Raw genomic sequence first — 10,539 nt, 5'->3', positions numbered from 1 at the left:
ATGGCTAACAGATAAACATAAAGTATGTTGTTACATTGTGCTTCAGCATGGCTAACAGATAAACATAAGGTCTGTTGCTACATTGTGCTTCAGCGAGCTAATGGATAAACATAAAGTATGTTGTTACATTGTTACTTCAGCGAGCTAACGGATAAACATAAAGCATGTTGTTACATTGTGCTCCAGCAAGCTAATTGATAAACATAAAGTATGTTGTTACATTGTGCTTCAGCAAGCCAATGGATAAACATAAGGCATGTTGTTACATTGTGCTTCAGCGAGCTAATGAATAAGCATAAAGTATGTTGCTACATTGTGCTTCAACGAGCTAACGGATAAACATAAAGCATGTCGTTGCCACGTGCTTCAGCAAGCTAAGGGATAAGCACAAAGCACGTCGTTGTATTGTGCCTCAACAAGCTAATGGGGAAACACAAAGCATGTTTTGCATTTTGCTTCAGCTAAATTCTTAAAACAAAAATGTCTACTAGAACTACTCACTCAATGCCGAAATTCCATAAACCATTATTAGTTCAATGGTAAACAGAAGCTTTAATGCTTCGCTTGTGCTGTTTTTTGTTTGTTTGTTGTTGTTTTTAAATAAATGAATAGAACAAACATTTTAAGTAAATATTGCCTGGTTAGGCACCATACCACAAAATAGGCTTAAGAGATAAACTTAGTTGGAATATGTTTAAGAAACTCCTCATATGCTACTTCCTAGCTGAAGAGGTTTTTTTTACTTATGAAGTAATATGTAAGAAAAAGCAAAACATATTAAACAGGAAACGCCTTCTGACTTGAACATTTGGCATTACCTTAACATTAGGAATATAATTTATGCCATTGGGATATCTTATATCCACATAAAAAGTTTTCAAGTTAGCACTGGGCCAAGTGTGGCCTAGTAGTTAGCCTACTCGTACTAAAAATCCGAGGGTTCATATTTCGCGTGTCTTAGCCGCCAAAATACACCGCGAATGGTTCCGTGGCCTTTGGGTGCATTATAATAGTGGCGGTCTAATGCTATCATTCAGTCGGACAAGAGTGGCTCAAGAGTTGGCAATGTTAATTAGCTGCCTTCCCTATAGTATATCAGTTTGAAATTAACGACGGTTGCGTACATAGGTTTTGTGTAGTATTGCGCGAAGATAAAAAAAAAAAAAAGGTTTTGTGTAGTATAGCGCGAAGATAAAAAAAAAAAAAAAACTCGTACAAGGCCAGGGGTGAAATTCTGCTGGTACTCACAAGTACCGGGTACCGGAATATATTTTTTTAAAGCGGTACTAATACCGGGACTTATTTATGTGCGTGTGTTCCATTGTTCCGTCAGAAAACATTTATTCATGACCCTGAAATTGTCGTTTTTTATGTTTACACGTAGATTTCTTTTTCAAAAACAAGCCCACTTCACCCAGCTAAGTACCTCTACTTTTTTTCTTTCTTTCGTTTTTGAGAATTTCACCCCTGCACAAGGCCACTTAGCCACGAACTATGTTGCAGAAGGACAACGTACATACGTTAACAGCAGAATAGGAATTAGGTGACTATGTTTACCTTATGAAAGTGGACAGATGAGTGGACGGACGAACAGAGAGATGCGTGTTATTAATTTGCTCTTCTCAATTTATGATAACTAGGCACGGGCAATAAAATCAATAAATATAACATTGTGTAAACACAGACATTAAATTAAAACATTTTAAATATTCCAAATAGTCAAACGAAGTTATATATATATATATATTCATTTATCTTTTACAAGATAGCATGTGACTTCACCGCCATGCTTCCATTTTTTTTTATATATATATATAATGTTTCAATACAATATTCTATAAATTTTCCAATATATTTTATAAACGACCTATTAAAATACGCGCACTTATGCATTTTTAATGAGAAAGTTTTACTTATTTCTTGTTTGTTGAAGATTATTTGTTTTTGGTGGTTGTTACCTTGAATTAATTTCTGAGTCCTTCAGACTGGATTCCTTGAATAACACCATTGTGACGTGAGACTTGTACTACTCTCTTTCCGGTTTAAATGTCAGACTTTGTCTGAAATATTATCATTATAATGCCCTACGTTATATTCTGGTACGTTAGTGAAATGTCCTACTAAACTAAAAGTTAAGAATGCTATTTTTTGGCCTTTTTAAAAAATAACTGCAAGTGTTTTTGTTTGTTTGTATTTTGAATTTTGCGCAAAGCTACACGAGAGCTATCTGCGCTAGCCGTCCCTAATTTAACAGTGATAGACTAGAGGGAAGGCAGTTAGTCATCACCACCCACCACCAACTCTCGGACTACTCTTTTACCAACTAATAGTGAGATTGTCCGTCACATTGTAACGCCCCCACTGCTGAAAGGCCAAGCATGTTTAATAAGACGGGGATTCGAACCCGCGACCCTCAGATAGCGAGTCAAGCGCCCTAACCACCTGGCAACGCCGGGCCGCAAGTATTTTTTCTCCCTTAGTGTACATGGGTTTCGTATAACAAGCAGAATTTGTCTGTCGTTAAGCAAAAAACTGCCTAATGGGCTATTTGTGTGGTGCCTCTGCCTGGATTGAACTCTGAATTTTAGTGTTATAATCTCTTAAGTTTACCGCTAAGCTCTCGGGGAAAAGAAAACAAAAAAGAGTAGAAATGTGACTTCCAGCAATCATTTTACGTTATATGTTTATTTGTTTTCCGAGTGTCGGTCAGGATTCACAGTCCATGTCCAGTCTATGAACTGGAGAGTTCGTGGGTCGTGTCCCCCTTGCCGCAAAAGCTTGATCCGTACTTTGGAGTCGTGAATTTGCTATAAGAGTGACAGTCAAATCCCACTCTTCGATCAGACATGAGTAGATCAAGAGCTAGCGATGGGTGCTATTGATCAATTGCCTTCCATGTATATTGTCTATCAGTTGAAAATCAGGGACAGTTGCGAAAAGATAGCCCAAACTTGTTTTTCGACTGCATTAACATTTTTAAAAACGTTACATTACAATATTGTACCATTGCTTCTACTTTTAATATATTTTCCCCCTAAAATAAAGCTATTTTAGACCCCTATGTACCCCCTGAGAAGTACAAATGTATCCCTGGGAGTACATGTACCCCAGGTTGGGAATGTCTGCAGTAAACAATGATACATTAAATTATTTTATAAGTATCTATAGCTCCCTAGTGGCACAGCAGTATGTCTCAGGTCTTACAACGCTAGAAACCGGCTTTCGATACTCGTGGTAGGCAGAGCACAGATAGCCCATTGTGTAGCTTTGTGCTTAGCTTTAAAAACCAAACAATTCTTCCTTTGCGACATGTATTCCTGTCCTTTGACTCTACGTTTTAAATTTAACCCTATAATAGATTAAATTTCTGAATAATTTTGTATCAACTTTTTCCGACTCCGTTATAATGAGTTCTCCACTGAACATTTTTTCCAGTTTAGCGCTTCAGTAACAAATCTACGTTCAACCAATTATCGTCTGCTGTGACGTATGTTTTTAACTAGTTTATTTGTTTGATTGTTTGTTTGTTTTAATTTTTACCCCTTCTGTAAACATAATTATATAAAAACGCTTATCAATAAATTTTAAGTCCGTAGTTCGTCTTGTCCAATTCTATTATTTTCTGGTTTAATTTTAAAAATAAAAAGGTATTGCAAAGGTTATTATTCCCTGCAAATGTAATGAAAAGAAACAATTTTACGTTACAACAGTATTGTTAACACAATCTAGTTGACTTTTAACTCCCGTTGTATGAAAAGGAATAAGAAATAAGAAAAAAACATTTTACATCATAACAGTATTGTTAACATAGTCTAGTTGACTTTTATAATTCCCATTGCGTGAAAAGGAATAAGAAAAAAACATTTTACATCATAACAGTATTGTTAACATAGTCTAGTTGACTTTTATAATTCCCATTGCGTGAAAAGGAATAAAAAATAAGAAAAAAAAACATTTTACATCATAACAGTATTGTTAACACAATCTAGTTGACTTTTATAATTCCGGTTGTGTGAAAAGTGAGAAGAAATATTTAATGCATGATTTTTTCTTTAACTTCATTGTTGGTGACACAAAATAACATTTTTTAAAAGCGCTATTTAATGTTGTAAATTGCCCAGTTTTGTGACACAAAATAACAAGCAAAGACTTTTCATGTTACAAAACTCTATTCCAACAACTGTGTAAAACACATATCTTCATTTTTATTATTTGTCTTATAAACAGTGTTATCCAAAAGTCAACGAGCTTATGTCTAAATTCTGTTTTGTTGAAGTTGAACGTTTTATTACCAGTGTGCTACTACTCACACTTTTGTGGATAAAAGATATAACCAACACTTTTGATATCAATAGATGTAACCAAATATCCATTTGTTTTAGTTTAATCAAGCTAGCCTACCCAGGCCGTACTTCCCATATTTGTTGGTCTATATCATGGATTTTTTTGTATACCATAAGATAAAGAAAACAATTATAATACAAAGCATAACATTTAACTCATTGCGCACAAACATACAAATTATTTTCTTTAAGTATTACTATGACACACAAATATTTCCTTTTGATTTATTTACTTCTCTGAATATTAGGCTAGTAGAATACAAATATGGAATTTGTTATAGCTAAGAAACAAAAATTAACGCTAGATTATTTATATTTGTGTGCTGACATTTTTTTGTTTGTTTCGTTTTTCTGAACAATTAAAGTGGCACAGTGGTAAGTCCGAAGACTTGTAATGCTAAAAACCTGGTTTCGATACCCGTGGTGGGAACAGCACAGATAACCCATGGCGTAACTTTGCGCTTAACAACAAATTTATCATTCTTATATAAGTTAATCGCGACATCTATGGGTAAAGTTAAAAACTTATTAAAGTACGAACAGAATATAACATATAATTAAAATACTACATTACCATTGTATCATGAATCTTGCAATAAAACAGTTTTTATTTGTGTCTCAAAATTATGTAGTTATTGGTAAGAAAGTAATAATAGTATATTTTGCAGTAAAACGTCCTAACATTATAATTTCATTGAAGACAAGTGAACTATAGCCGCTCAAAAGGATGAAACAGCAACAACAACATTTATCATAATATTTCGCAGTATTTAAAGGTAGAGAAAATTCATTTTCTAGCTGAGAAAATTCTTATTGTTTGCTTTAAATCAAAATAGGCATTACATAAAACTAGACCACGTTGAAGTTAAGATAGTCATGGACAAGGTATTTCGGAAACCAAATATTTGCTCCTATTAGATATCGACTTAACATGATAAAAAGTTGTGTTTATGTAAATAGGGTTCTACAGACCAGTCGTTTTCTGTTGTATTTTTATCTCTTAAAAACAACAGCGAAACTTTCAGAATTCAGTTGAATATATCATAAACACCTAGATATACAAATGTTTCACCTGTAACACAATTCAAATATATTTAGCTAAACATAAAGATATAGACTTAAAAATCTCAAGTAGAAGAGATCAAAAGCCTGTCTAGTAAATTACTAAGGCACATTAAACATGAACATTTTTATGTCTAAATAAAATATCAGCAAAGCTAATAATCATTTATTTGGACAGAAATAAACAAGCTACAAGAATAACAATAAGTACTTTGAACAGGTTTTATATTCAACAGTGATGTATAAGCTATATTTTCTTAATGTTGCAATTTGTTTATTAGCTAAAGGGAGCTGCGGCCCCAATGATGACATTAAGTAGGCCTAGAAAATTTTAAGTTCACGTCAAGTTTTTTTCTCGTAATTCAAAGCTAGAGTATAAATACAAAATAGTTGTGAAGTGTGTGGAGTTGTTTTAAAGATAGCAAGTTGAATCAGTCAGTGTGATTTCGTTGAAGTATTTGGATCTGTGCTTACTGTCTGACTTATTATGTTACTTTGTACAAATAATTTGATTTTATGTTAGTCATAGTACTGTTAGAGAGGTTCGAACGCTATTTGTTACGTAGGCCTACAACAAGTTACGCCAGTGTACAAGCTTGCAGAAATGTTAAAGGAGAAAATAAAGTTATTTGTTTTTTTTTCACGTGGACTGAACATTGAATTATTTTCATCAGATAAACTTAAAAAATCTGCCAACGAAAGAATAACGCTACAATAACAGTGGCGTAGCCAGGTTTCCACTCGAGGGGGGCAGAAAATTTAAAGGGGGCCAATAAATTAAAAACATAAAATTGATCTAAATTTTTAATAAAATGGTCATTAATACAAGTCCAACGTATTCGTGTTTGTAGAAGTTTTATTTGTTTATCTTTAATGATACAAAATGAGTTTAGTATATACAAAAGCTGAAAAATAATATGTAATCAATAGGCCTAGATTTTTTCGAGAGAAGGCTGGGCCTCCTTGCCCCCCCCCCCTTGGCTACGCCTCTGTACAATAATAAGTAATTAAAATAGGCTTTAGAATCAATAATAAGTGATTACAACAGGCTGTCGAATAAATAATAAGTAAGTAGATAAAGCTTTATAATCCACAGTAAATAGTTTGAAAAGGTTTTAGAATCATCAAAAAGTTATTAAGGGATAATATGAGGGCAATGATTATAACTTAAATCATCGTATTAGGTATTTTACTTGTCATTTGAAATGAGAGGAAAATAGGTTTTCCTCTCATTTTGTTATACTTTAAACGATGTTATTAAAAGATAAGAAACACCTGAGGAAGGAGCAAGATCTTTTTTTTATATAGGATATTTTTTCTTTTTTACTAGTATGCACTTCGTCTTAAGTTGTTTTTTCACATTTTTTTCAAGGGAGTTTTTTTATAAGTATGCACTTACTTTTTAGTTTCTTATTTCATCTGAATTTTCTTCTTCTTTTTTACTACTGTACACTTAGTCTTAAGTTGTTTCTTAAAATTTTGTCAGGTGATTTTGTTTTCATTTCTTACTAGCATGCACACTCTCCTATGTTGTTTTTCATAGTTAATATCACAGTAACTTTAACAAAAATTGTTAAATAAGATACGATACTTTGAAACGTTGCAGTATTTTGTAAAAACTAAACCCGCCAAAAGTTTATTGGTTTATTTCTTTCTTAGAAACGGAGCCTCCATTCGATCGAAATAAATACACCTTACCGGACCCACCTCCTACTCCTGATTACCCCGATCCTCCATCTACTTCCCAAAGAGTAGGTTCATCACCCACTGCTGACCACATGGATCCACAAACGACTGTTATATATCCAGGCTTGACGACCTCCAACCCTACTCTCAAGCCATCATTCTTCTGTTTAAGAAATGGTTTCTTTCAAGATCCCATCGATTGCAGCAGTTTTTATCAATGCTTTGGATTAAGGGCATTCCGAATGGATTGTCCATCTGGGCTATACTTTAATACAAAATTGCAGTCCTGCGACTGGCCACGAAATGTTGCCTGTCATAATCCTCCCAGATCTGTCGATTCTTCAAAGTGTTCTCGAGATGGACTATTTGCAGATTCCGAAGACTGTAATCGATTTTACACGTGTGTGAATGGAAGAATTTATAAACACAGATGTCCAATTATGCTCGTTTTCGACCAAAACTTTGGTGTCTGTGACTGGAGAAGCAAAGTTCGATGTTCTTCTAAGCATAACAAAATTACTAAAAATAGTTTAAATTTTTGAAATAAGAATGAATCTAACGGAGCCCATATACAGAACAATGTACAACAGCAAGAACAGTATTTAAGTAAATATAAAACCTGAGACGCAAACATTTCTAGTTAGACGTAACTATAAGGACTCATTTTACAAATAACCTTTAATTTAAATCTGTAAGATCTTCGTAATTATATTTTCATATTAAACGATATAAAGGTCAGTAACTAATAGGTGGAAGAGTTCACTTTAAGTTAAAAAGGAAGAAATGTAGCATCTTATTCTTGTGTTTCACTGTAGTAATGACTTCATTTTGATCTAAGTTGAAGATAATCCACTGTTGTTGTTAATGTTGCAATGCTTTTTGCAGTGGAATTCGACAACCCTCTTTTTTGTACTTAAGGTGTAGTTTACTAGTCGGAATCTCTAAAAATAGCAAACTTAAGGTTAAAATAATCCAAATATCCTATACAAGTAAATCAGTTGTTATCATGTAAAATGTACAAACAAAGTAAGAAACTATATACTGAGCACAGCGAAATTTCTCAAATAATACTTTCCTTACTAAGTATATTGAGAATATGATAAGTGTTGACTCTTTTAGTTTTGTGTGTCTAATTATTCTAAAATATTCGTTAACCACACTAATTTTTTTCCAAATCTAGAGCTAAAAACTTATCTGATACTGTTACCTATTTTTCGCTAAAATGGGTGTTTCTTAGAAATGATGTATTATATTTCTTGTTAAAATTTATATTTGAACATAAAAAAATGTTTTAGCTTGACTGCTGTAGTTTTCTTTGTCCATTTTGTGTTTAATGGACCAATGAGGTCTTATACTCCTGGGACAAGCGTGGCCAGTATTTAGCGTGCCGAACTGTGGATCGCGTTCTGTTACCACAAAGATATTTGTGTATATATATATATATATATATATCGCGCTTCACGTTTTGGAGCCGTGAGTGCATTGTAAGAGCGATGGTCAAATTCCACTATTCAATTAGCCCAAGATTGGCGGTGAGTAGTGTTGGCTAGGTGGTGCTTTCCATCTAGTCTATCACTTCAAGATTACACATGGCTGGTTCGGCATGGCTAGGTGGTTAGGGCGCTTGTCTCGCAATCTGAGGGTCGCGGATTCAAATCCCCGTCACACCAAACATGCTCGCCCCTTTCAGCCATGGGGGCGTTATAATGTTACGGTCAATCCCACTATTATTTTGTAAAAGAGTAGCCCAAGAGTTGGCGGTGGGTGGTGATAACTAGCTGCTTTCTCTCTAGTCTTTCACTGCTAATGTAGGGACGGCTAGCGCACGTGTAGCTTTGCGTGAAATTCAAAAACAAACAAACAATACAGATGGCTTTGCGCAAAAATCAACAAAGAAGCAAACATATAGTCCTTACCCGCTAGAATTGTCGTCTCCTAATTATCATAGGTAAATTAATCTTGTTACACAATCCAAATTGTATCGCAAGTCACCAGCTCAAACAGTTTTAATAATGTTGCGTCAGCGGAGGTCAAGTGACTAGTACCACGCCATGTCCTTCTCGAACATTCACGTCCCTTCCTTAAATCTCGGGATCCTTCTAGATATAGTGTAGTCTTGTATATATATAAACCAGTAAGAACTGAGGCGAAGGAGGGAATGAGTAATTGAACTGCGGACAGAGAGAGAATATTGTTGGTCACGTGAGACGTTCGTTGTGAATTATAGCATTTGTAATAGCGCGACTGTTGAAATTAAGTGTATCGCAAAGTTGTGTTCAGAAAGAATAAACCAGTTTTATTTAAGAAAGGACTCGTATCGGTAAAGTTTCTTCGGGAAGAAATTATACGGAAAATTAACTAACGAACGGAGGCGTAACAATAACAAAGAAAAAGTAAATGTTTGTTTCATAGATCGTCTCTATCTTATAAAGTTGTTTGACGTAAAGCGTCACTCTCCTTTCGTAAATAAGGAGTCAAAAACCTTTTATCTACTTTCTACGTGTACGTCCCAAGTGATAATAATAAGAAATGAAGTAATTGATAAAGTAATTACGGTTCGACAACATCTCCATTGCTGCAGGTTGTTCTGGGTTTCGCTTATCGTTCGGACAGTCAGTCCTCATGTTATACAATTTTCTAGTAGATAGTAGAAGGTAATATCTGCCATTTTCAACTAAAAAGGAATGATTATCAGTCATAAAACCTTACACAATGAACCGATTCATTTCAAGAGTAACTCAATGGCACAAACATTACATGAAACTGGTTCAAGTCTAATTTTGTGAACTTTAAAAATTATGATTTTTGAACGAGCTGCTGACAGCAACTAATCATGTCATCGGAGAACATTTTAGCTATTTTGAATTCGGTGATACAAGAATAAATGAGAAGTAGAGAAATGAACACTGGCACCGAAAGGTACAGTGCGTGTTGCATGGGCAACTTAGCACAACAACAAAAAAATAATAAAATAGTAATCTTGGGGAGGGGGGACACAACACGGAATCATTAGGTTTATCTAACACGCTGGTACTGAGAAGAATATAAAATAGGCTTGATATGCGGGATAATGTATGTTTTTTTTGTAGGTATATCATCAGATAGCAAATGACTGCTGTGGAGAATAAATGGACTCGTGATGATAAATTTTACCAATAAAAAACTGTTCTGTTCAGGGTAAATCTGGACATAAAAATACACATACGCTAAGTACAAGCACAGAACGGAGGAAACTAAGCTGATGTAACACCAAAGAACAGATGTAAAGTATGAAATATCGTATTTTATTAATTTCACAATTCCTTTTGCAATTTCAAAAGAAAAAGTCTTATCGTTAGTGATTTTTAAAGTTAGAGTTATAAAGCAACATATGATTTGAGAAACTAGGCCCGGCATGGCTAGTTGGTTAGGGAGCTCGACTCACAATCTGCGGGTGGCGGGTTCGAAT

The 10,539-nt window shown here is 34.3% G+C and overlaps 1 protein-coding gene across 1 annotated transcript in view; it reads left to right on the top strand.

Annotated features, from left to right (window-relative positions):
* LOC111083522 (probable endochitinase) overlaps positions 1–8,292 on the top strand; it is a 16,845-nt gene extending 8,553 nt beyond the window's left edge. The window contains exon 3 of the mRNA XM_022380104.1: positions 7,065–8,292. Within this exon, the coding sequence (XP_022235812.1) occupies positions 7,065–7,633 (569 nt within the window). The 3' untranslated portion in view covers positions 7,634–8,292. The remainder of the gene's footprint in view (positions 1–7,064) is intronic.
* Positions 8,293–10,539: the final 2,247 nt, after the last annotated feature.

This window comes from Limulus polyphemus, unplaced genomic scaffold (genome assembly GCF_000517525.1).
Source record: "Limulus polyphemus unplaced genomic scaffold, Limulus_polyphemus-2.1.2 Scaffold9946, whole genome shotgun sequence".
Classification (NCBI taxonomy): domain Eukaryota; kingdom Metazoa; phylum Arthropoda; class Merostomata; order Xiphosura; family Limulidae; genus Limulus; species Limulus polyphemus.
The sequence above is the reverse complement of the archived record's forward strand: the minus strand, read 5'-3'. Positions and strand labels throughout refer to the sequence as shown.